Here is a 26,581-nt window from a genome sequence, read left to right on the forward strand (position 1 = left end):
TCACTATGACGGAACAGCCTCCCTCCATTGCCTCTCGCTGTCCCTGTTCCCCCTCCTGCAGGAATGCAGTTGGTATCGTCCGCAGCCCGCCCCCGCTCCGCCCCCGCCCCCGCACGCCGTGGCCCGGGGCCCCTCACGTGACCCCGGCGCGCTCTCGCGGGGGCCCAGACTCTCCGAGGCGGTGCCGCAGGGGACAGAGGGACGGACGGAGTAGAGTGCGCCGCAGCTTTCGCCCGAACACCAGTGCGGGGGACGTGATGTCGGGGCTCTCCCGCCAGCTGCCTTGGGCTGCCGCCTGCCTGGCCGCGCTGTGTGTGCTGACCGCGGCTGCGAACCCCAGCCCGGATCCGACCGTGACTGCGATCCCGCTTTCACCGAACACCAGCACCGCCAAAACGACAGTTCCGACGACGGTGACGACTCTTACGCCGGTGACCACTCCCGCACAAGGTGGGCGCCGGCCCAACGGGTTTCCTGTCTTCGCCCGCCCGCCGCTCCGAGCCGAGCCGCCCGCCCTGCCCGCGGTGCGCGCGGGGCCGGGGCCGGGACGGGCCGCGCTCCAGCAACATGGCGGCCCGTCCGAGTCCAGCCCGGGCTGGGATCGGAGTGGCGGGGGTGAGGGAGCGCCCCGGGGAGTAGGGGCGGCCGAGCCCCGTTGGCCGTTGGGCTCTGGGCCACCCCGAAGTGTCCCACGCCAAGGTGCTCTTAAAAAGTGCCTCGTAATCCCCAGTCTCACTTCAGCTGGGGAAGAGGGGACGTGGCTTCCTCCCGCGGTGGTGGCAGTGGGGTTGATCGTGGGGCGAGGCGACTCGCCTCCAAAGTAGGGGATCAGGTCGAACTCCCTGTGTTTGGGGTTAGTCATTTGCCCACCCACATCCTATCTCCGCAAGGGGGCTTCTCCGGGAGTTGGCAAAAGAGGAAAAAGAAACTGAAGACGTGAATGCTCGCCAGTGTCTCAGACTTGAGTCTGAGAAAAGTTGCCTGTGATCTAACCGTATTGATTTTGCGGATAGGTGTCGGGGTATATCTGAGGTTTGGGCATTTGATTAGTTAAAACTTTAAATTTGCTATGTGCCAAAGAAGAAAAGTGCCCATTTGTGTACCCGATGCTTCATATATTCTTTTCGGGATTTTAGGCTAAACTGGAAGATAGGTGGTGAAATCTGGGAGGAAGATGGAAATAAAGTGGCTTGCGGGGAGCGCAGGTTTAGTTGATTGTGAGCTGGGATTGAAACCCAGGTTGTTGATTTTTTAAACTCGATCAGGAACACACTCTTTGTTAAGCTCTGCGGTCGATTTGGGTACTGGTTGAGTTGTACATTGAATCTTAAAGCAGAAATTGACAATGCCGTGACAACACAAAAGAGAGGGGAAGATAAGTTTGAGGTGAAAAAGAACTCTAGATATATAAAACCTGATGTAGTGTGATTGGTTATTCTAGTTAATATTGAGGAAGGAATAACTGGCATCTCGACCGAAAAAGTGCTCAAGTGTCGGGATTTTTACCTTGGCTTTCCTCCCCTCCCCCAGACGGATCATACTGTTTTGAAGTATCTTCCTTTGGTTTTTGTGTTTTATAGATAAATAAAATGTATAATTAAGATTCAGAAAGATGTAATACTGAAGTTCAAAAACTGTTAAATAAGGAAAGTACATTGCCGTGGAATGCTGGACGTTCTAACTGCACTGTTTTTAAGATGATAGAGCACAATATGTTTTGTCTTCTGCTTATTTGGCAGTTTCTTTCCAGAACTGTAGTTTTGGAGTGTGTGTTTTTTCCAAAGAGAAGCTTGGAGATAGCCAGGTTAATTGCCTTTTTGTAATTGAAAGTCATACAAAGGAGATGATTTGTTTTCTGTAAGTAGTAGTTGTATAAACTGCAGTCTAAAATGAAAGGTAGCAAGTTTAGTTCATTGTAAATAACATTGTGCTGTTCAAACGTATCAGGCACAAAAGATTTTAGACAACTAGCATTTTTTATCAGTACACAAACCTCTGCAGAACTTATTTTCTACTTTGTGAACCCCTTACTCAAGGGTACTGTATATGCCCTGTCCCTGATAAATGTTAGTGATAAAATATTAAAATGCGTGGCCTCTGTGTAGAACTTTTTTTTTTTTTTTTTTAAAGACACAGGGAAAGCAAATATGAATGTTTTTTGGAGACATCTAGCTTCCAGGAAAATGAAAAGCCCTAGACTTTTTGGGTCATTTGGCCTAAATTACTGACAGAGACTGTCCTACTTTTTGTTAAATTGTATGTACATAAATATAGCCCCTTCCAGAGTTGCTGTCTCTTATCCTTCAGTCACAGTGGTGAAGATCACTTACGAATTACAAATCTCTTGGGTTTTCAGAATGGGCATCATCCGAGTTTGGGTTCAACCTGTAACAAGTCTTTTTACTATTAAAAATTGCAGTGTCTTAGCTGATGTTTGGGGGGCAGTGATTTCTCTGTGTGTAGTCTTGGCCTTATAACACAACCTTTTTCCCAATATTTTTATTTTTTTAAGGATGCTTTGAAATGATTCAAGAAATCCTGAGTGTCTGTGAAATAGTTGCCCTATAAAAAATGGTTGTTTAGATACTGAGCATTCCCACTAGCTTGTGGGTTTTTTCCGCCCTTTCTCTTGAGTTTATTTCAGTGTCATCAGTCATTAATTATGATTGGAATTTCTTATTAAGCCAATTAATGAAGTGTTTTTGTGTGTGCAGTTAAAAACACCGAAGATCTACCATCCTAACAAAGTTAAGTGTACTGTACGTTATTAACAGTAAGCACTGTATTACTCAGATCTCCAGACTGCATCTTACTTGAAACTGTACCCTGCTTCAGGAGCAGATCTCCATTTCCCCTCCCCCTAGCCCTGGCAGACATCATTCTACGTTCTGCTTCAGAGTTTAACTATTTTAGATGCTTCATATAGGAGGGAATCATGCTGTACTTGTCCTTCTTTGAATGTCTAACTTAGCATAATGTCCTTAAGGCTCATAGATGTTCTAGTGCACGGCAGGATTCCTTTCTTTTATATGTTGGAATACTATTCTATTGAAAAATGTATACCACATTTTTTAATCCATTCATTTGTTGATGGGTTATAACGTTTTACCATTTCTCTGAATTAAGTCTGGTACTGTACGTAATGCTCACTTAAGTTTAAAAAAGGTAAGTTGTACAAACTCAAAAGTGAGGTACCAATTGATTGGTTTTATATACCCCTCCCCACCAGATCCTTGTGAAAACCGCAGCAGCTGTGTTTCCTGTGTGAATGTTAGCCTTGATAATTCTACCTGCTTTTGGATAGAATGTAAAGGTAAGAGGCTTTGGGATGACTTTAATTTTGAGAATGCAAACTGTTTTATCATTTTAAGATATTCTACAGGGTATTCCTGAACACTTAAAAATTAGTAGAAAATTAAGTATATTGTGTACTACTTTGCAAATCAAATACTTTTCCTTTCAAGTTCCTATTGCTTAACATTCGGGCTAAAATCTCTGGACTCCCATTCTGTCCCCACCCCTATAATTCCTTAGACTTGATAATTAAGGTTTAGTAGCTTTTAAAGGAAGAGAGATTTTAGAGCTTTGGAAGATTAAGAGGACAGGTACACCAAAATCAGCTGTGAAAGTTGTGAAATTTTCCCCTAAAAATGGTTTCCTAGAAAAAGAAGGCATTTATCTCCTGCAGGTGTCCTGCTAGATGAACTATAGAGACCTTATAAAACTTAGTTGGATATTTAGAATATGGGAAAGAGTGAGATGGAAAGAGTTGGTGTTTTGTTCAATTTTAAAATTAACCTTTAATTTGAGGAATAAAGAGCTAGTTGAAGATACTTTGCAATACCAATAACGTTTTTGTTAGAACCACGGGATTACAGCAAATTCTGTTCTCTTAATGGGAAGTAGTTGCTTTTTCTTCTTATCAGTAAAACAGTTTATCGGGTATGTGTGTATATATACCTAAAAAGTCAAAGCTATGGGGGCGCCTGGGTGGCTCAGTGGGTTAAGGCGCTGCCTTCGGCTCGGGTCATGATCTCAGGGTCCTGGGATCGAGTCCCGCATCGGGCTCTCTGCTCAGCAGGGAGCCTGCTTCCCTCTCTCTCTGCCTGCCTCTCCATCTACTTGTGATTTCTCTCTGTCAAATAAATAAATAAAATCTTTAAAAAAAAAAAAAAAGTCAAAGCTATGTATTAAGTGTCTTTATTTGTTTAAAAGAAATCTGAGTTCTGGGCAAAATCCTTATGTCACGACATAACATTGTTTAAGATCTTTTTTTTTTTTAAGATTGATTGATTGATTGATTTGACAGAGATTGCAAGTAGGCAGAGAGTCAGGCAGAAAGAGGGGGAAGCAGGCTCCCTGCCGAGCAGAGAGCCCGATGCGGGGTTCAATCCTGGACCCTGGGATCATGACCTGAGCTGAAGGCAGAGGCTTTAACCCACTGAGCCACCCAGGTGCCCCTGTTTAAGAACTTCTTATAAAATTAGCTTAAATTGGGGCTAAATTTTTTTATTGTGTGAGAGTCCCTTTTTTTAAAAATGTCATAAAATGGAATTTAAGTGCACACCTTTCTCCTGCTGTGTATAGCAGAGTTGGCATGTTTTGGGGCTTGAATGCTCTACTGTAGGATATGTTGAGGAAGGGTCTCCCTTACTCTTGCTACAAGTTTGGCTGTCAGGAAAGCAGTTTTATTAGAAAGTGTAGAAAACCGAGAAGGTCCTACAGGTTCTACAGAGGTCCTACTGCTGCTAATATGGCACCCCCTGTGGTTACTAAGCCTTTATTAGATCCTGTCGGCTTCTCCCTACTCATGTGGAATCTAGCAGCCTTTGCTATGCAGGAGTCGTGCCCCAGTTCAGATCTAAGTGTTTCCAATTTATCTGTTTAGTGTATTCATGTAGGTTTTAGACAAATATTTGGAGAGATCCTGGGTAATCTTTCTTAATCAATGAGGGAAAGAGCATAACAGTATTTTCTTGATCCCTGGACTTCTGAAGTGTGTATGCCTGAGTTTGATTTTTGGAAGCAGTTCTGGAGCTTAGTAACAAAACAAGGATAATATAAACAAGTGATTGGTGCTCTGTGTCTTTTTTCCCCTGTAACAGAGAAAAGCTACTGTTCACGTAATGCAACAGTTAGTGATTGCCAGGTGGTGAATGGCACACAGTTCTGTTCTGGTAAGTATTCACATTGGTTGCTGAGGAAAGTGGCCAAGAGGTGAGGAAGATCTTTGCCTCAGAAGCCTTCTTTCAATATTTGGTTTGCCATTTCTGGCAGTCTAAACTGACTGTAGTTTAGACCTTCTCCATTTGCATTTTACTGGACTGGACAATCTTGTTCTGGCCCTTTTCCGGATTATGGTGTTGGTGATTGTCACAATCTCTGGCGAATTTTGTGTTATGGTTGAATCTTCCCTGTATTCATCTGTTTTCTCATTTTTGTACTTTAGTTTGAAGAAATTGGTTACTCTTTAACCATAAGTCTTTGCTCAGAAAATAGTTAAAATTCCTAGAAGAAGCAACTGATTTTCCTAACAAGATTACAAATGGATAGGGAAGTCAAACTTCTGATTTGGTGCATAGTTAATAAATAGAGCAAAAGAGCTTTCTGGAGTGTGTCAGTAACCTTGAAAGACTACCTATAACAGTTTTACTTTTAGTGGAGTTTTCCCGTCCAAACTTGAACTTCATGACTGAGAATTTCATTAGTATGAGGTCAGTTACCCCTTTGTAGAATGCACATAATTTGGTTTAGGTGGTAAAAGAACAAACATTTTTAGTATCTATTTCAGTGTGTCAGAAATAATAATTATATCAAACCTGTGGTTTCATGAAAATAATTGCTTAGAAACAAGGTTAAGTAAAACGTTTTAAAAGATACTAATTTAGAGAAAACTTGAATAAATAATTCTTCTTAATTTGATGATGTATCAGAATTAGTTTGGACTATGTAGCACTCAATCCCCAGTAGGGACCCAGGCTGTTTACTGTCATTCCTTAAAAATATCTCTGACCTTACTCTCCGAGGTAAGCGCTCATGTTCCAACCATCAAATTGGTTTTTCTGCCAACAGAAAGAGGAATGAGGCCTGTATCTACCTACAGATGCTTTCTAAAAGTTATACTGGGCTACCTACCTGCAGGGGAGGCTAAGAAATATGTGTCTTTCTCCAGGCGGGGAAGCGTCAACTCTAGATTGGTGCTTCATATTTCTAAAGAAGGGGAGATCAGTATTGGTTAGAGCAACTGTCAGTCTCCTCCACAAGGTGGTACTTAAATGTAAACATTGTAAAAGTGGTACTCACATGACTGCAGTTTAAAAAAAAGTGTAATGGATTGTATTATTTTAGATTGTGCTTTGACTTAATGTTTGTTTGTTTTAAATAGCACCTGAGCCCACTCCGATGCCAACGAATTCTACAGGTAATACAAGATAATTAACTCTTTCCTCCTCTTTCAGGATTTGTAAAGTCTCTTGATGGACTTATTAGTGATTAAATACCTAAAAGTTGTTAGTATAATTTAAAAAATTGGTAGATGTATTTGGTCTTGAACCATAATGTTACATGAGTATGAGCTGTTCGTGCCGGTGTCGTGGAATTCCGTGAATGATAATGGAGTTACGAATAAGTGGAATTTGTAATTCATAATAGAATTATGAATAAATGACGTTTATTGACTATGGGAGGATTTGCTGTGGACATTGAGTCCACAAACCGCTTTTTGTGGATTTTTTTGAAGATCTTGGGAAATACAGAAGCCTAAAGAAAATTAAAATTCCCTGCAGTTCCCTTTATCCAGAGGTACACCAGGATGTTTTCAGTGATAAGTTTTTCCCAGTCTTCTCTGTCTCTCAATAGATTTATTATGAACTTGCATAAGATGCCCATGCACATTTGAATTGTTTTCTCTTTTACATTGTTGTATACACTTTACTTAACCTGCACTTGGTTGGATAGTTAGGTCATCTTTCATTTTTCCTGCAGCACGCATTCCTGTTTTGATGTTATCCCTGACAGAATTGATTCAAACAGCATTCCTAGGTCAGAGGATAGGATTATTTTAAGACTGAATATTGATTGCTTTCCAGAAAGATACGCTTTTCATTCCCATCAACAACTGGAAAGTTTTCACTACCCCTTCAACAGGATTAGATAATTTCTCCTTTAAAAAATCTTTACCAAGGGACGCCTGGGTGGCTCAGTTGGTTAAGCGGCTGCCTTCGGCTCAGGTCATGATCCCAGCATCCTGGGATCGAGTCCCACATCGGGAACCTTGCTCTGCGGGGAGCCTGCTTCTCCCTCTGACTCTGCCTGCCACTCTGTCTGCCTGTGCTTGCTGTCTCTCTCTCTGACAAATAAATAAATAAAATCTTTAAAAAAAAAAAATTAAAAAAAAAAATCTTTACCAAAGTGATAGGAATAAATCATTAAAAAACTTCTACTCCAGGACAACAGGCTGGATGATAGGGACTGGAAACAGAAGACAGCATTTGTCTATTGTAGTAACTGTGACACGAGTAAATAAGCATAGTGTTTTGAGATATTTGTAGGAAGGTGTGTATATGGAGTAATATGGCAAATGTGGTGACAACTTCCTGGAGATGTTGACTGACTCTTGAAATGACCCTGGTAAAACATGACGGTCGCTTCCCAAGTGGAGCACGGCGGTCAGTAGTGAGGAGGGTGAAGGAGTATAGTGAGGTTGGGGAATTGCATCTGGATATGCCTGGTGAGGAAGGGTTGAGCTGAACAGTCAGCAGGCCAAGAGCCAGATTGGGAGGGCAGGTTGGAACAGGAGACGAGAGTGAACACAGGGAGACAGGAATAGATGACCCATGAGGGGAATTCTGGAGAACTATATGGGAAGAGTTGCAGATGTATGCAAATAGACTTAGGAGGTAGGAAGAATAGGACTTGATGGAGGTGATGGCAGACTCTTAGCTTGACAGCGCAGGCAAAGCTAATGAGTGTAGGCAGTAGTGGTGTCCCCTGGAACAGCTTGTAGAGAGACTAGGACTTGAGGACCCAACTCCAGGGGACGGAAATGTTTAAGGGTTGAGAAGAGGATCAGAGAGGAAACTGAGTAGGGATGGGCAGAGAGGTATGTCCAGGAAACTGTGTGTGTGTGTGTTTTAGGTATAGTTTTTCAGAGGAAAAAGTGATCAGATGCTGAATCAAGGACCAGAACTCATTGAAAGACTTGGGTGGTGGTGAGCTAGCTCACACCAGCTTGCGGTGGCCAGTTGTGCATAGCTCTTCCCAGCTACACATTCAGTGAGACTGCGTTGGGAGCTTGAATTATGGTGGAAATATTCATGCCATAGAAATCTGCAAATATCACAGAACTTTTGGAGAGCACACAGTGGTGACACCCATTGGTAGTCACTGACTAGGAGGATGTTAAAGGATTGATGAAAGCACAGATGTTAAGGAAAAATTAATTTCCAGAAGGTAGGATGTGAACCAAAAGGGGAAAACAGTTTCTTCAGAACCATTGTGGGTTCACTTTTAATTGCTTCTCCATGAACCTTGATGTAGTTTTCGTGCTTGACCCATATGGGGTTCTCCAGTGAAGTACCATGGGGTCTCTCTAGTTTTCTCTCTCTCGTTCTGGAAGTGGAAGGAGGCCAGGATTTGCTTATAGAAAATGCATCTGTTGAGTGGCAGTTCTTCAAAAACCGTTATTACATGGTCTCTTTTCATGGCTGTTGCTGAAAGAGAGCAAGTGAGAAATTAAGGGATTATTAAAGAAATGACACAAAGAGAATTTGATTTATGTAGAAAGGTGTTCAGTGGGGTTAATTATAACAGTCTTCTGTTAGTACCTATAAATATTATAAATAAAAATAGTCATAAATAATCTCTTATTATTTACAGAATGACTAGATTACATCAGATATCTAGTGGGAAATTTTCATAAGTGGAAGACAAACCGTTAAATTCTGCTACTTTTTAAATTTTTATTGTTACATAATTGCCTAGTGAAATGGGCAGCAGGAAATGACATGTTACTCTGCATGATGGGATTACTTAGTTTACTGTGTTGTTAAAAATTTTCCACCACCAGTAGCAGCTTTTGTTAACTGCTAATTACTATTTTTTTTTTTTAAATGAAAGGAACATACTGTAGGTTAGTAAACCTAAGTATTGCATAATTTTGAAAATTCTGTCAAAGTAGTATTTCGGTCAGAAGTAGAAGTGTGTAAATGTTTTGCGCGTTTATAGAAAAAAGCATTAGTCTGTGTTGTGTTCAGGGGGTTTGGTAGTAAGACTCAAAAGGCAAATTTGCAAACTTGATTCCTTACCATTGTCAGACAAAATGTAGTGTTTTAAGATTGAAAAGAATATATGTTTGCTTAGTTTGTAAAGTGTTATTTTTTGCAGCAACTTTAAAGGGATTAAAAATCTAGGAATTCTGTCTAAGAATCAGCCCTGCCAGAGGTGAGATGAGGTATTTCCCTGCTGGCAAAATGAGAGGTGACCTAATTGTCCACCCAAGAGCAGGGTAGGGAAGATATGTGCAGTAGTGCTCATGGTGAGAGAAAAGGATACAAACATGTAATCCTGTCAGTATTGTTAATGTATCATTGATTAGAATCTGTTAGTAGTATCAGTACTAACAAAAGTCTGTTAATAAAGTGCTTTGGTTCCTAAAATGTGTTTACATTCAAATTAATTCTTCTCACAAGAGTTCATTTTCTTTACAGGCATTGTCAGATAATTTAAATTGGGGGATCTGTGGCCCCAGGGGACCTGTTCTTAAAATAACATTTTATGGGAACAGAATGATGCCTGTTGATTTGCATGTTGTCCTCGGCTGCTTTTGCATTATGTGCCGCACAAAGCTGAAGATGTTCACTGTCTACCAGCCCCTCAAAATGAAAAACATAAGCCAGCCTTGATACCTGCTTGAGAAATCCTGAGCCCCACTGGTTTCTTACCATAACTTTTTAAGTTAATAGTTTTTGTCATAGAAGCATTAAAAAAGCAGTTGTTCTTCCCTCGCCTGACCACTGATTCTTGCCTTCCTGTGTGTCTTTTTGCAAACATTATCCAGATGTATACATAGATTTTATACTCCAATATTTACATAGATGTTAACACAGATAGTTTTATGCTTGCTTTGTGGTAATTTAAAAACTCGTAGTCTGGCTGCGTGGATGTGTTAGTGAGCCACTCCCTGAAATTTGGCCTTTATTTTAGTCTTTGGAAAATAGAAAGCCTGTTGAACTTGGCAGCATTATTTTAAAGACAAATGACTAGATACTGGGAGGTTTGGAAATGTAAGTTACTAGTAAGTTTTGTTTCTATTGCAGCCAAAACCACCACCCTGCCTGCCTCCTCAACCACTGCCACCACAACTCCTACATCAGGTAAGGAGGGGGTTTGAACTGTCGGTGACGTGGGGGTATGTTTGCAGCCTTGCCTTGTGCTATTTTTGCCCCCATTTTCCAGTTTCATTCATGAATGGTTGTGAACTAAAACTCACCTCTTATATTTGGAGGACCAGGATGGTAGGCTGTTAATGCAGGAATGGTAGGTTTGCTGCGAGTCCCCATTTTTTAACACATAGCCATATTTGGCCTGACACATTAGAGTTAAGAGATAGTGTTTTTCTAATTTTCTAAAACCCTTTTGCTGCAGCTTGTCGGTGAGATCTCATTTCTTATAACTTAAAAATTAAATACTGATGACTGTTAGGAGTTAATTTTGTGCTGTGTTTAGGTCATGACAATTGGAGTGAAGATAATTTAGCCATTCTTTTCATTGAGAAAGATCTAAAGAGCCAAGATCACTGCAGATGGGCACCTTGGCCATGTTTCTCGCTATTTCTTTACGTTCCTTTATAACTGTTAAAAGTGCATGTGAAAAGTAATGTTTATTAATTAATGATTTGCTGTGTTGTAAACAAAATCACATTTAGGTGATGCCACAAGACATTGCAGATACACAGATTATGATCCTTCTCTCTATCCTATTTAAAATACTGGTGTTTGGTTTTGATTTTTTTTTTTTTTTAAGTTTCTTGGCTTATTGTTATGCAACCTTTCTTGGTTTCAAGGAAACCATTTTGTCTTTGCAAGAATTACAGAATAGTTGTGATTAATTTTAAAGCTTGGGGCATCTGGGTGGCTCAGTCTGTTAAGTCTCTGCCTTCAGCTCAGGTCATGATCCCAGGGTCCTGGGATCAAGCCCCTCATTGGGTTCCCTTTTGGCGGGTTGTGGGAGAGCCTGCTTCTCCCTCTCCCTCTGCCTGCAGCTTCCCCTGCTTGTGCTCTCTCTCATCTCTCTCTCTCTCTCTAACAAATAAATAAAATACCTTAGAAAAAAAATTGAAAGCTGGCCACCTTATTATACAGCCACCAGAACCAGTGTTTATTTGAAACTCTACTTGGAAAAAAATTATTTTAAATATGAAACTGCTTTTTATTAAAATGGATGGTGTTCTACTTGAAACCTTTTATTCCCTAAAAAGAAATTCATGTTTTATTTCCTATTGAAACATTTTTTTCTCTGAAAAGGGAATTCATACTTTTGTGCTTTTATTCCATATGGTTTGGTAATGCTCATAATATAAAATTTTAGAGTAAGATTTACAATACCTTTAATAACAAGTTTATTTGTTAAATTTATAAATTGCAGATACTTAAGATAATTTTTGTACTTTGAAAAATTGCAACTGAATTTTTGCTTACCTTGTATATTTAATAAAATTTAAAAGTTACATGAGTTTTCAACGCAAATATTAATATTTAGTGTAACAACTAACAGTATGTTTTCTGAAGAAATTACAAATTTTTAAAGTGCTTGACATGTTCTCAGGGCATAATTTATGTACCAGGAGAATTTTTCTCTGTCACTTTCATACTTGAATTTGAATGGCAGCTTTGACCACTTGATATTGCTAGATGGAGTGAATGGGATAAATTCTAGTTGTAAAGCCTTGACTCAAGAGGAGATACTTTATAGAATTTAACTCATGGCAAAGTCAAAGTATAAGCTCATGCGGGTCTTGAAATTCTGAGTAGGGACTTTCCAAGTCTCATTATCTTTTCTTCTTATTTAACAGGTACAACTAATACCACTTTAACTCCAACTTCACAACCCGGAAGGAAGTCAACCTTCGATGCAGCCAGTTTCATTGGAGGAATTGTCCTCGTCTTGGGTGTGCAGGCTGTAATCTTCTTTCTCTATAAATTCTGCAAATCGAAAGAACGAAACTACCACACTCTGTAAACAGACCCATTAAATTAAAAAGGACTGGTGTGTAACTCACTGAAACCAAAATAGTCTCTTTCAAGATGTCCCACATGGAAGACGCTACTCCAGGATCTGTACACGTTCAAAGGATGCATATAGGATACTTGGGAGCATCATCCTCGAAGAAAAATCACTTAAATCATTTTGCTCAACAGGAATATTTAAAATATTCTGCATGAATCCTTGTGGCTGTCTTCTTTTATTTTCAATGGCTGCTGCTGTGGGATTATGTTCTCTCTTCTTGACATACCAAATGTAACTCTGTAAGTGGTGGGAAGCATTGTCCTGCACAGACACCTCATGACTCTTCTGGCAGTTTAAATTTAGTCATTTTAAAGCCTGAAAGCTGCATCATTTTCATCCTATCTCAGGATGTAGTTTAGTGACCAGAATTGAGAAGAATGTGCCAAATGAGCATCGGTCGGGTGGAATTTTGGCTGTCCTTTCAAAAGTGGAATAAGTCGGTAAATCTAGTGTCCTTAGAGTAAATTGTATCCTTAGCGTAAAATTTTGTGCTTGATGACAGTTATTTTTTCTACATTAGAAATAAGATGCCACACAGGGAATTACATTCCAGATTTAAAGAAACGAATGGAAAGGATACAAACCATTAACAATAGCAGGTTATCATTCATACTGGCAAAGCACCTTAAATCACTGAGAAAATAAAGAACAGTGCCTTAAAAGACAGACTGAAAGGTAGGCTGTAACTTCAGATGTTCCTGATTTGTTCTTTCACATTAAGGAGGGTAAAGGTTGGTCTGGTGATACAACTGTTCATTAGCTGTAGCAAACCTTTCTAGATACCATGCTGGTAATAACTGAAAACTTAACTATTTTGTTTCAGACCTGAGCAAGGCTCAGGATGTTCTACAAAGTTGAAAGCCTTCATATATTGAACTTCCCAACGTTTCTCTTAGGCTCTTAAGAAGTATAAAGCTAAAGTGGATTTTCTTACGTTTGCCTTTGCACTTCAGGAAGTATCCCAACACTGTTGTACCTTGAAAGGATTTTTCACCAAGCTTCCTTGAAAAGTAACTTTTTTTTTTTTATGAGACAAGAAGGAAATAAGTTGTTTTAGAGTCATTTACAGCTCTTGAATGAGACCATCATTTTAAGTTTTGAGACCAGAAATGTGACCAGTGTAATTTCAGAACATCTGAGGGTTTTTTGGTTGATTGGATTGCTGTAGATTTTTTAATGATGATTGCCCTCGGTAGACAGACTGCGCTTTCTTTGCTTTGCTTTGCTTTTCCTCCCTCCCTTCCTTCCTTCCATTCTTCCTTCCTTCCTCCTTTTCTCCCATCCTTTCCTTTTAGTTGCAGTTCCTGTAGTACATGAAGCGTGCATGCTTTATTATTATTATTTTTTTTAGTTTCTTTAGGAAGCACTAGTTTTTTCAGTTTCAGAGGGATACATCTCCCCTGCCTTTGACATACTGGATTAGTTCAGAGGTTTTCATTAGTTTTTAAAAAGCTTTTGCTTTTCTAGGTCATTAAAGGTTTTTTTTTGTTTTGTTTTTGGTTTTGTTTTGTTTTTAGTTTCTTTAGCCTATAGGGGCTGAGTTTAGCACTTGGTTTTCAATATTTTGTAGTAGGAAATGAGGAGTTGCTTTGGTCCATTTCATAAGCCAAAATTCCTTACATTTAGATATGATTATATTCAAGGTTCTTAAAATGAAGATTTACTGTTTCTTTGTTACTTGCTGGTACAGCTAGTTTGTTTTACTTGCACATTTGTACATACACTTAATGTTTTCAAGTGCCTTAATTGCTTAAAATCTCTGGCTTCAAAGGTTTTTGGGAAAAGGTAGGTTTACCTCACATTTTTGTGTTTTCATTAGTAATATTCTGATACCAGTTTTAGGAACCTCACAAAAATTTTTATTATGGTGCCATGGCTGTTAGTTTTTAGTGAGTGCTGTCAGATCCAAGAATCATTTGAAAAAATACAGAGTCTCCATTTCTCCCAAAGCGGCAAGATTTAGCTACAGTGATATATAATTATCATTTACCTAGATATGAATACCTTGTCACACATTAATGTCAGTACATCTGTTTTTGTGGAAATGTAGCTGATGAAGCTTCTCATCTTCTATAATCTTGAATACTGCTCTGACAACAGAACCATAATACGAAACCAGTTAGATTTTGCAAGAAGAGCTCTTAAAACGGAACTTACAGCCTTTTCCCCCCTTTCTTTAGTATCTTGAGCCATTAATAATTTGTTGTTGTTTTTTTTTTTAATCCAGAAGGTACAGAAACGTTTTCAGATTTTTCTCCTGATTTGTTCATGTGGATGTAGTTCTATCAAAACACCTTATTTTACCTTACAGATACTTATTGCACAGGCAGACACTGCTGTATTTAGAAACTTCTATTTCAGTTCATTAAAAACTGCAAAACCAATCTGTATCATGTACCAAACTGATTTAAAATAAATCTACATGTTAAGTGAATTAATCTGTTCTTTTTTTTAAAACTGAAGTGTTTTTGCATTTTGATTATGAAATTTAATGTTCGTGAATTTACCTTATCAGTCTGTTTGGGGATGGGTTGTCTGCTTGCTCTCTGTTGCTCTCCAAGACCAGTGGCTAGTAGCAGGTCGGCATTCGTCAGAAACTTGTGGTGTTTAGTGCTCTCAGCACAGTAATGTTGGTCCGTTGTGTTCTCACACGCATTGTTCTCTGAGAAATCTGTCCTCTTCGTCTTCTGTTCCTCTGCACATGTCTTTGTTTTCCTTTGTTGGTTTTTAAGATTTTTCTCTATGGCTGTTCGAGCAATTTGAAGTGATTTGCTGTACTAGTCGTTCTTGTGCTCGGGGTTTGTTGGGTTTCTTGGATATATGCTTTTCATCGGATTTGGACATTCTCAGCTGTTATTTCTTCAAATATTCTTTTTTCTATCCTTTCCCTTCTCTTTTGGGGATTCTAATTACGTGGGGGCTGCTGGAAGTTGACCCATAGCTCATTCATGCACTGTTTAGTTTTTTAATTTAATCTTTTTCTGTTTCATGTCAAATTTTTGTGTTCAAGTTCACTAATGGTTACAGTTTAATCTGTTATTAATTAGTGTGTTTTCCATTTCAGATGTCTTCATTTCTAGAAGTTCATTTTGGGTGTTCTTGTATCATTCATGTCTCTATACCCATTCTTTAGTGTTTGAGCATGCAGTGGTTTTTTTTGTTGGTTTTTTTTTTTTAAATGCCTATGTCTGCTAATTCTAATACTGGGTCAGTTTGATTTTTTTCCCCTCTTATGGGTCATGCTTCTGTTTCTTTGCATGCAAGATGTAAATTATAACCTGTTGGGTGCTGATTATTTTTGTTCTCGTACAGAGAAAACAGTTTGATCCTTTTTAGGTCTTGGCGTTGTAAACTGTTAGGTGGGAGCAGAGCAGCATTTATCGGAGGGCTAATAGTTGTCCAGTTCTTAGGCAAGACCCTTCTGAGTACTCAGTGCCCATGGATTATGAGGCTTCCTAGTCTGGGCGAGCGGGGACAGGCTCTTTTCCCAGCCTTGTGCAGGCTTCCAGATACTGTTTCCTGGAAACCTTTCCTAGCCATGGGTAGCTACCTCGTGCGTCTGCTGATCGGCATGTTGCTGAGACTGTACTCCGCAGATCTCTAGAGTTCTGTAGTCTTCCACCGCGGTCCTCTGCTCTGGAGCTCCAGCTGTCTTCAACGGCCATGACTTCCAGCTCCATCTCCTCAATTCAGGAAGTGCACTGGGCTCTGTCTGGGCGTCCTCTCTCTGCATCATGGCTTAGAAATTCGGGGCAGTTGTCCGGATCCATAGTTTCCTGTCCTTCAAGGATCGTTGTCCTTTGCCCAAAGTCCAGTGTATTGAAAACTACTGTTTAATGTGCACTGTCCAGTTTGAGGGCAAATGCAATCTCAAGATGGGACCTTTAATGTTTTAATTTTTATTTCAAGGAATATATAAATACATATTCTTAATTTTTTTTCTTAAACTATACAAGATAAGTATGTCTGCTTTGACTGTCCCTCAATCTCTTCCCCTTGCTGGCTCCTCCACTTTGCAGAGGTAATTACTGGAACTGGTCTGGTGTTAAACTCCCCCCTCCGCCAGCATTTTTTTATATATATAGTATGTACCCTTAGAAAATACATAATGTGGATTTTTGTGTTAACATTAGCCTGCAACTTCTCACTCACTACTTGGAGATCTTCTCAAGTTAGTGTATGTAGCTATACCAAATTCTTCAATTCTCTGAGGGCCTATATAGTATGAGTATCATCAGTATCTGCTTATGGAAGGATAGTAGGTTTGCAATTTTTAGTTTTTAGTAACACTTCTGCAGAGCAGTATCTTTGCATCTGCCGCCTTGTTTATGTGTGAATTTTTTTGTTTTTAAAGATTTTATTTATTTATTTGTCAGAGAGAGCAAGTGAGAGCGAGCACAGGCAGACAGAGTGGCAGGCAGAGTCAGAGGGAGAAGCAGGCTCCTTGTGGAGCAAGGAGCCCGATGTGGGACTCGATCCAATGACGCCGGGATGATGACCTGAGCTGAAGGCAGCCGCCACCCAGGCGACCCTAGGTGTGAATTTCTGTCTAGTGTAAAGGTAGAGAAGGGGAGATCTGTATCATAGGGTTTACACTTTGAGCTTTTTATATTTAACTCATTTTTAAATTTTAAAATCAATTAATATTAGTGTATTGTTAGATTCAGAGGTAGAGGTCAGTGATTGGTCAGTCTTCTATATAACACCCATTACATCACTGCCCTCCTTAATGTCTATCACCCAGTTACCCCATCCCTCACCCCCTCCCCTCCAGCAATCCTCAGTCTGTTTCCTATGATTAAGACTCTCTTACGGTTTGTCTCCCTCTCTGATTACGTCTGGTTTTATTTTTTCCCTCCCTTACCCTATGCTCCTGTTTTGTTTCCTAAATCCCATATATGAGTAAGCTCATATAATTGTCTTTCTCTGATTGACTTATTTTGCTCAGCATAATACCCTCTAGTTCCACCCACACTCTGTACATTTTAACAAAGTGAGATTGCCTTCCGATTCCCACCAGCCAGTGTACCTGAGAGTTTCTATATCCTTTCCATCTGACATTGGCAAAGTTTAAATACTCTGGTGAGTGAAATGATTTACTTGGTTACTGTCCTTAATTTGTACTTCCTCTGTGAATTGTCTTTTTCTGTCGTGTCTTAATTGTAGGATTTTTTCTCTTAAAACATGCTGGGTGCTCATCCATGGTCAAATGGATTTTCTTCGATATATTCTTCAAGTCTTTGTCTTTGATTATGGTGTCCATATCACCAGAGTACAATCAGGAGATAGATGCCACAAATATGAACAGGGGAAGTTTGATCTAAGAGTGGACTGGAGGGATAGGACATATTATCTGTAATATTTTAAAGAAATGCAAACAAAGCAGTGAAGAACTCTGAAGAATACTGGCATAGCAAATTTAAGAAGTGGCTGCTCTCTGTCCTTCCTCAAGCCAAATTCCAGAAATATCAAGGTTACAACCTTGGCTCTCTGGATGAAGTTTGTGGTAGCTGCAAATCCACCACCGGCCAGCTATGGGGAAATGATATGCCATTGGTGACCTGCGAAGTCATCCAAGGGGACGCAGGGTAAGCCATGTTCAAGAGGGTGCCACACCAGTGACACCACAGTGCTCAGATGTGTGTGCTGCTCAAGTTTTGTCCAGAACCAGGAAAAGAAATTCCTCCAGTACTGTCTGACAAAACATCACGCCACCTAGCAAAGAAGTATTCCTTCAACTCCATTGTCATAATGGTGGAGCGGGCAGCAGGTGGATTCAAAGCTTAAAGTCCTTTTTTCTGTCAATTTTTGACCTCCCACTACTTAATATTTATTTTGCCCTTGCTGAGAATCTCAAGTGGTCAGTTCTCCTGGTGGTAACCCAAATGTTACTCCCAAAGGATGTGAGTCTTCTACTGTTCATTTTGGTTGCGTAGATTTTCATTTATCTTTCCTATTGGGTATGGAAGTGCTCAGGCACCTAGACAACCACCATGTTCCTAGATATGGCCTTTGCCTCCATTGTGTACCAGCACTACAATCTCCCCTTGGTAATAAGGATCGACCATTCCAGCCAGTAGGGTAACACCTTTCACAGCCTGTTGGTTTAGTGGCTTATGAATCCCAAGATGTGGTCTTACCTTAGATCCTAAATCAATAGACCCATTGTTGTGTCTCTGGTTGAAACAAACCTTGGGAACTAAGACCTCCAAGCCAGCTCAGCTTGAGGTTCCTGAGATGAGAAGTATCACCATGAGTCACATCCACTTCTACCTCTTGATTTCTAGGTACGTATGCTATCTCTGTGAGACAACTCCATCCTTGCAAGGTGGTTACAACTAAGTTACAACGAGTTTTCAGTGAATTATCCCACCTTTCAATCAGCCCAGCCACTTCTGGGCATTGGGGCATGTTAATTTCACAGGCATGAGTTTACTGCAGCATTTCCTTTACTGTGAAATTGATTCCTTAATTAGAAGCAGTGCTATAGGAAATGCTGTGACAGTGGATAAAGCATTCTGTGAGTATGTGCATCAGCTAGCAGTGCTGGCAGGAGCATTATAGACCATATGCAGAATGTGTGTATTCTACGAAAGATGGATCTCTGTCCTCTATGATGGAAAAGGCCCAATATAATCAAATTGCTATCATATGGATGGTTATTACCCACGAGATTAATACCGTATTCAGCCTCAGTATTGGTCTCTGCTCCTGACAGATCAGGCAGTAGTCACTAGTGCATGTCAGCCTTGATAAGGGGAAATCCATGTTGTTGAGCCCATGCATGGGTCACATTGAACAAGCACTGGGTAGCTGGGGAAAGAGACTGACACCCATAGAGTGCATTATTTTATCCACTTGATTAATAAGAGCCTTCTTTGCCGTAGATGCCCTTTAGTGACATGGGATACGAATATGTGTGTTCCCATTCCGAGATCCATACACATGCCTTTTCCCACATTTACTTGTCACCAACATTTACTATTTCTTCCAAGTCTAACTGTCCAACCAAACCACTAGCAACTACCCAAGAATTCGTGTGGATTTGTACTTCTGGCCATGTCTCAGATCAGACACCATGGACAATCAAATTCACTACTTGCAGTTCTCACAGGGAAGGTTTTCTTGCGCCTCTTCTTCTTCTTCTTTCTTCTTTCTTCTTCTTTTTAAGATTTTATTTATTTTATTTGACAGAGATCACAAGTAGGCAGAGAGGCAGGCAGAGAGAGAGGAGGAAGCAGGCTCCCTGCCGAGCAGAGAGCCCGATGCAGGGCTTAATCCCAGGACCCTGGATCATGACCCGAGCCGAAGGCAGAGGCTTTAACACACTGAACCACCCAGGCGCCCCTCTTGTGCCCCTTCTATTTAGATCCACTCCTGAGCTCCAGGGTGGTGCAGTTGTCCACTTTTGGGTGGATCCAATGTATCATGCAGACCTATCTATAAGCCAGGTTTAATTTTTTTTTTCTTGGCTAGCTAGTTGTTAGAAACACTCTAGACCAGAGGTATTGATTGAGGAAGAGGCAGCAACAGGCATTGGTGCTGAAAGAATCTGAGCCACATGTTCATGGAAGCTATTTGTACCTTTCAGACCTGTTCCAGATAGTTAAATGTATACTATTTCCATTTACAACAGATTGCTGCTGTGCATGCTCAAGTTTATGACTAGGTAGACTCTCAAACACCCAAATCATGATGTGAAGCTTAGGCTACCTGCTCATCTACTATCCCTTGGTTGGGTAATCAGTCTCTACAAGGCACAGAAGGAGAGTAGTTACCTTCAAAAGAGGGCAGAGATTTGCTCCAGAATCCTAAGGTTTGCCCTGTGTTTCTGCTTGAGAAGGGCTCCATATGTGCCAGGATACTTCTAGAATCACTGGCTCTGCTGGATCATAGGACCTGTATGGCAGAGCAGCTTATACTGTAACTCAAGTTCATGACAGAACCTTCTCTTGCTCTGCTCCCCGCTCAAAATTGGTAATCTTACAGGTAACTCTAGAGGAGGGTTGAAATAGCCAACTCAAATATTGCACATGTTGCCTTCAAATCCAAAAAGGCCTACTGAGCATTATGCCTTTGTTTTTCACAGAATATGGTGTAAGCCTAAGCAAACTGCCTTTCTCCTTAGAGGAAGACACTTAACATGCTCTAAAACATTGAGTCCCCAGAGACTTCACTGGGGTTAATAGCCCTAAATTTCTGTGGAATTTGTCCTTTACCTTCTAGTTCTTGTATGTCTTACTAAGACACTAAATACTACATCCTACTCATCATATCCAATCAGCATGTTGTAAACATAGTGTCTTTTGTAGAATATCATGATGGTCAAGGTCTCTACAGACTATATCAATGTAGGGAGTAGAATTGACAAAGCCTTAAAGCAAGACTCCGACGGTATACTGCTCTTCATGGTCCTTACAATTTGTTATGGAGCAAAAGGCATAACAAATTGGGTCAACAACTGCATAACGAAGGCCAAGAGGATATTCATTTGCCCCAGTAAAGATACTACATCTGAGACAGCAGCTGTGGTTGGAATCACTCCCTCGTTAAGATGGGAACCTGATAGTTCCTAGTCATTTTCCAAGATCCACCTGTTCTCTGCACAGGCCAAAGTGGTGATTTAAGTGGCAATGTGATAGGTCTCATCATCCTTGTTTCCTTAACATTTTGAAGGTGGCCTTAATCTCTGCAGTTTCCCCAGGGATATAATTTTGCTTCTAGTTTACTTTCCAGAAAGGGGAAGTTTCAGGGGCTCCCAATGATCTCTTCCTAAAATAATGAGGCTTCAACTCATGGGTTAAAAACCAGTAGAGGAGTCTTTTCAGTTTTTCTTGATGTCTTTTCCAATTATACATTCAGGAACTGTGGAAATAGCCACATGGTGGGCCCATGGATTGACTGGGTCCACTCTAATTTGAACCTGAGACTCCTGATACCTCACTGTAAGCCTTCATTTTAACTGTTGAGCCACTGTGTGCTTTGAGTTCCCAAGAATCAAGATTTTGTTTTTTAGGAAGACTCCACACCCAATGTGGGGTTGGAATCTGGGTGAGAGACTATGACTCTCCTCTATGTTGACTCAAGCCAGGTTTCTGACTACCAGAGTTTCTCCTGTTGTATAGATCAAACAATATTCTAATTGGCTGCCCATGTGATTTCATTTGGGGGGACACACTGACCACCAAAAATCTTTATGTGCCAGGTTGATAATCTGACTACTGACAGGTCCCTGCTGCCCCTTGTAATAGACATACCTACCTTGTCCTTGGCTGTTGTCTTCTGCTATTCTGGGACTGCATCATAACCACTGAAATGAGAAAGCCCATCTCAACAGCAATGAGAAATGACAAGATTGTGATTTCAACTGTCATGGTCATTAGCATTCTGCACAATTAAAAATTATGCTTGATTTTTTTTTTTTTTTTTTTTTAGCAGTATTACCCCTATGACTACACGAAATAAGAGATTTTTTTGAAGGCTGCTATGGAAGTTCTCTGGTTTTCAGACCATGATCCGAGCTGAGAATTAAAGGACCAGAGCTTATCATTTTCTTCTGTAAGTGCTCAAGTGCATCCAAGAAAGTCCATCCCACACCCCGGTATTTATGGCCATGATTATTGCCATGAGAGTCAGTGTGGTAACAATTTAAGCTCCCGAAGCACATGCTTCAAGTAGGTACTCCATCAGTCAACCATGGGTAGTAATTTGGTTAATTGTCATGCCATTGCATGTAAAGGATTACCAGTCTTCCATTTCTTATTGTCAAGGAGCTCAGCACTGTGTCCACGCCCAAGGATGCAACCAAGCAGATCCCCAAATCCTATCCCTGTGAGTCTCTCCCCTAAGACCACTCCTTTACTGGTATCAGTTTTGTATTATTGAACTGTATCAGTTCTGTATTACTCATGGGTCAATTAAAAGATAGAACCACAGTAATCCAACTGTGAGAAAGTTTAATAGAAAGGATTATTAACTATAACAAGGGGTTGATGTAACGGGAGGACCGGCTGGGAAGCAATAAAGGGAGCTCTGAAGAAAACAGGGATAGCAGATATAGTGCGCAGCCACGACCCTCCAGAGCTGACATAAACTGGAGAGGGTGTGACCTCAAAGGCTCACTGGATGGGAGAGAAATTCACTGAGGCTGGAAAGTAGCCCTCAGAAAAGGAGGAGCGGGAGGAGAAAGCCCTTCACTGAAGGTGCCATGCCAGTGGCCCTCCACCAGGAAGCTGCATGCTCCCCTGTGCATTCTAACGCAGAAGCCTGTCAACATGGCAAGTGAGAAGCACCCCAGAACCTCCTTCTTCAGGATCCTTCCATTACTCTCTCCTGACAAAGCTTAAAATCTTGTAGTGGTAAAAGAAGAAAGATTTACAGTGTCCATATTAACTATAGCAGACAAGGATGAATTTAGAGCTGAGAGGCATAAATTGATAACTGCTACCATATTGTCATGTTGAATTTGTAGCTTTGACATCCAAGTCATCAATCTTCCTCTTGGCTTTTGTTTTTCATGTTCTACTTAAGAAATAAGTTTGTGTGTGTGTCTATGTGCAGGTGTGTGTGTGTGTGTGTGTGTGTGTGTGTGCATATAGATCTTGAATCCATTTGGAATTCATTGTGTATAGTGTAAGGTGATAATTTGTTCTACTTCAAATAGACTCAACCTTACCCTTAATTTGAAAAGTTAAACAAATATCATATATAAATGTATGTATGTAAATGTTTCTCTGGTCTGTTCTATTCCATTCATCTACCCATTTATTCCTTTACTCAGGATACATTTTCTTGTCTGAACAAAGAGGCTTGCATTAGGACTTCGCAAAACTCTGAAGAGAGTCTCAGTATTTGTAGGCAGAATAAAACGCTAGTTAAGGGAGGATGATGGGGGGCACCTGGGTGGCTCAGTGGGTTAAGCCGCTGCCTTCGGCTCAGGTCATGATCCCAGGGTCCTGGGATAGAGTCCTGCATCAGGCTCTCTGCTCAGCGCTTGGGAGCCTGCTTCCCTCTCTCTCTCTCTGCCTGCCTCTCTGTCTACTTGTGATCTCTGTCAAATAAACAAAATCTTAAAAAAAAGAGAGAGAGGATGATGTTCTTAAGTGAAACAAATAGAAATGAGTGCTCTGAAGTGTATTGAGATTAATCTGTTCTTGTTTTTCACTTACTAAAAATTACTGCGTAGCAGCAATGCCTCTCTCCTGGTTCGTACACCTCATCAGTAATCTGGAACCCACAATGAGGGGCTGTTGGTTGACCAAAGCTGAGGCCCAGGTTGTAGAAGTGCAAATCAACTCTTAGTTCCTAAAACCTAGGGCCGAGCCCTACTTCCCCTGGGACATCTCAGTCCTTACACAGTCTTCATAGTACTGATAATAAAAATTAGATCAAGGTCATGGAGGTTAGAATCATTTTTATTCATTCAAATGCTCAAGGAAATAAAATGTGGAAAAGGATATATGATTACCAGTCAGGTCTTTATGGGATTATGGATGGAGCCGTGTGAACTTGAAAAGCTGAACATTGAACATTTTCTGCCACATTGGGTAGAAAGACGTTGTCAGTCCTTCTTTCATGTTTAATAGGTACCTGTAATATAAGTCACTGTTAACTCATGAGACCAAGGTCATTCGTCCAGTCTGGGGCAGGCCATTTAGGCCGCCTTCTTGTACCTGCCACTTGTCATAAAGGAACTGGTTATGAATAAAATCTATCAACAAAAAGCCATTTTCATCTAAGGAAAAAAGATATCCCATATATGGAGTAATCTAAAAATTCCTTAATAGTTTATCATTTGTGCTAGTGTAGCGTTTTGTTTTTTAGAAAGTCTTGGGGGCCTTACATCCCAACGTGTGCACATTCCTCCTCAGTCTGTATTTATCTGATTTGTCTTATAGGCCTTTCTTAAGAATTCAGAACTTAGATTCAAAGAGGCTCCAATTCTTTCGTGCCTTTCCTGCACCTTAGGCTTTTTGTTTGGGGTTTTTATAGTGTACACAAGTTAATGGGCTACAAAACATTCCCTTTTTTATTAGGGTTTGTTTAGACTATCACCCTTTTAAATCTTGTGATACAGTGGCTCTCCTCTAATGCATTTAGTTACTTAAGCAGCATTCTCAACCATGAGCTGTAATCACCAACTACCCCTGTAAGAGCAACATTTGCTTTTGGGTGTGAAACAGGAATGGAGTGAATCTTTAAAAGCCCTTGTGGTCCCATAAGCGCCAACTGAATATTGCTTCTTTTTGGAAAAGGTTTTTGCAGAAACAGACATATACTAGAATTTCACTTTTTAGTGAATGCTGACTGCACAGAGATTGGTAGGTCAAGCGAACGGCGGGGATTGATAATGTGGTCCTACTTGGTCAAGGACCTTAAATGGGTATTCCTGATCTGTTTCTTCCCTTTCCGTGTATGACTTCTTAACCACATGTTCAGAAACACTGCTGGAAATTTGTGATCCAATAACTAGATCATCATCTGCAAAATTATACCCTCATATTTTTCTCTGACAATATGATTAAATCTTTTCCTTTTAGTTTTCCTCAAAGCAAGAGGCAGGAATTCTTAAATGGGTTGACAGGTAAACTTCTGGAGGGGATTCTAAAAACCAATGGGGCAAAGAGTATAATACTTATCAAAGTAGTGCAGAGAAGGCAGTGGAAGAGGGTAAACGTTTTACATAAACCAAAAACTATTAATTAAATATTAATTATTTATATTTAATATTAAATAATTATTATAAAATATATTCATTTTTATTCATTCAAATGCTCAAGGAAATCAAATGTGGAAAATATAAAATATAAAAATGTGGAAATATATATATTATATATAAATATATAATAATATATTTATAATATATACATATTTTTAAAAAATCTACATATATGTTCTGTACCTTGACCTAATCTGTGTCCAAAGAGTTTCTTTGGAGGGTAGATTTCTCACATGTTTTTAAAATGACTTCTGAAACTTCCTGCTCTGCCAGGGAACTCAGATAAGAGATCTCATGCTGCTAGTTAATTACTACAGATGATGGAAGGAAAAGAAGAGATTCAGAGACGGAACACAGCAAGGTGTTGATACTGACTTCCACATTCACTTATTTCATTGTAATTGAATAAATGCTTTTGGGATAATTGTTTTGATACCAGAATTCTATTACTGAGGAGTAGCATCAGCAAGAAGGCAGAGTGGGAAACCCTGGACCATCCTTCTTCCCAGTCATCGATTCAGAAACCATTCATGAACAAATTCCCTCTGTGAGAAATCTAGAATTTTATTATTTAGATCCAAGTATCTAGATAAGAGCCTGATATTTTTAATGTACTTTTGAAGTGAACCTAAAACCATAATTTCATATTTACATTTTTCATTGTTTCACATATATAATCAAATTTATCATTACTTACGGTGTCCGGCCTTTGAATCCTTCTTGTTATTTTACTGCTTATAAGATGAGTCCTTAAAAGGTGTTGCTGGGAGTGTCTGGATGATGTGGGAGCAGAACGTAGGGAATACTGAGCCCGAGGTATAAGGCCTATAATGTTAAAAAATGTTAAATCATATCTCTGGTTGCAGTGTATAGTCCTAGATTTAATCCATAAAATTTTGAGCATAAAATGAACATCTAATCCGCTTCATCAGTTCTGAGTGAAGATGACAAAACCCAGATGGAATTTTTTTTGCCTGAGGGTCACATGACCAAGTGAAAGAGAAGGATATGATGGTTGACTTGGACTATGATGGGTAGAAGTGGACAGACTTAAGGTTATTCAAATTAATCAGATTTTGTAATTCACTGGATTTGCAGGGTGACAAGGAATAGCTCCCAGATTTCTGGCTCAAGCAATTGGATAGATATTCATTTTATTTTATGGTGGATTTTATGATCCTGGCACATATATGGTCAATAAATAATGGTCAATAACAAAATTAGAAGGGTAGATGGGTGGGAAATATGAGTATGTAGAGAGAAAGCAGATAAAGATTAGAACAAGGCCCCTGTAGTAGTGAAAAAGTAGAATAAATGGGATCTCATGCATTAGGATTGGCCCCCCGGGAAGGGGCAGCTTTTCCGTTTTACCAGGAGGGACCGGGAAGCAGCTGAGTGCTAATGTAGCGGGGCTGGGCTCAAGTTTATAGAGGGTTTTCCCCTTGGATGGCTTTTAACTGCTCTGTGAAACTGGAGGTGATGTGTTGGCTGGGGAGGAGGACAGTGTTGGAAGGTGTGAAGAAGCCAGGAAGATTTTAAATAGTTGCTGGGAAAAGAAGAGAGTGAGCTGACCCCATT

General features: G+C 40.1%; 2 protein-coding genes across 6 annotated transcripts in view; one reads left to right on the forward strand and one right to left on the reverse strand.

Moving 5' to 3' along the window:
- Positions 1-126: 126 nt before the first annotated feature.
- Positions 127-14,719, forward strand: CD164 (CD164 molecule). Its single transcript, XM_004753482.3, has 6 exons — positions 127-450; positions 3,230-3,313; positions 5,106-5,177; positions 6,386-6,421; positions 10,317-10,373; positions 12,071-14,719. Exons 1-6 carry the CDS (start codon positions 258-260, stop codon positions 12,235-12,237), a joined length of 609 nt encoding a protein of 202 aa, XP_004753539.1. The 5' UTR covers positions 127-257; the 3' UTR covers positions 12,238-14,719.
- The window catches only part of LOC101686176, a 206,216-nt gene continuing 186,963 nt past the window's right edge, over positions 7,329-26,581 (reverse strand). For 2 of the 5 annotated variants that reach the window (XR_006606819.1, XM_013056673.2), the window contains 2 exons: positions 25,701-25,828; positions 23,682-23,874 (listed from right to left, as the gene is read on the reverse strand). Coding sequence is in view for 1 of the 5 variants with exons in the window: in XM_013056673.2 (XP_012912127.1) it covers positions 23,764-23,874; positions 25,701-25,828 (239 nt within the window). In the remaining 4 variants the exon portion in view is untranslated. Of the gene's footprint in view, positions 8,712-20,063; positions 20,185-21,546; positions 21,596-23,681; positions 23,875-25,700; positions 25,829-26,581 lie in introns of those variants that run through there. The other 3 variants (XR_006606817.1, XR_006606816.1, XR_006606818.1) reach the window with 3 other exon arrangements.

This window comes from Mustela putorius, unplaced genomic scaffold, assembly GCF_011764305.1.
Source record: "Mustela putorius furo isolate JIRA1106 unplaced genomic scaffold, ASM1176430v1.1 tig00000450_pilon_pilon_pilon, whole genome shotgun sequence".
Taxonomy (NCBI): Eukaryota; Metazoa; Chordata; class Mammalia; order Carnivora; family Mustelidae; genus Mustela; species Mustela putorius.

Coding starts and splice junctions, on each gene's coding strand:
- CD164 (XM_004753482.3), top strand. CDS start 258: ATGTCGGGGCTCTCCCGCCAGCTGCCTTGGGCTGCCGCCTGCCTGGCC. Junction 451..3,229: donor GGTGACCACTCCCGCACAAG/GTGGGCGCCGGC, acceptor CCTCCCCACCAG/ATCCTTGTGAAAACCGCAGC. Junction 10,374..12,070: donor CACCACAACTCCTACATCAG/GTAAGGAGGGGG, acceptor CTTATTTAACAG/GTACAACTAATACCACTTTA.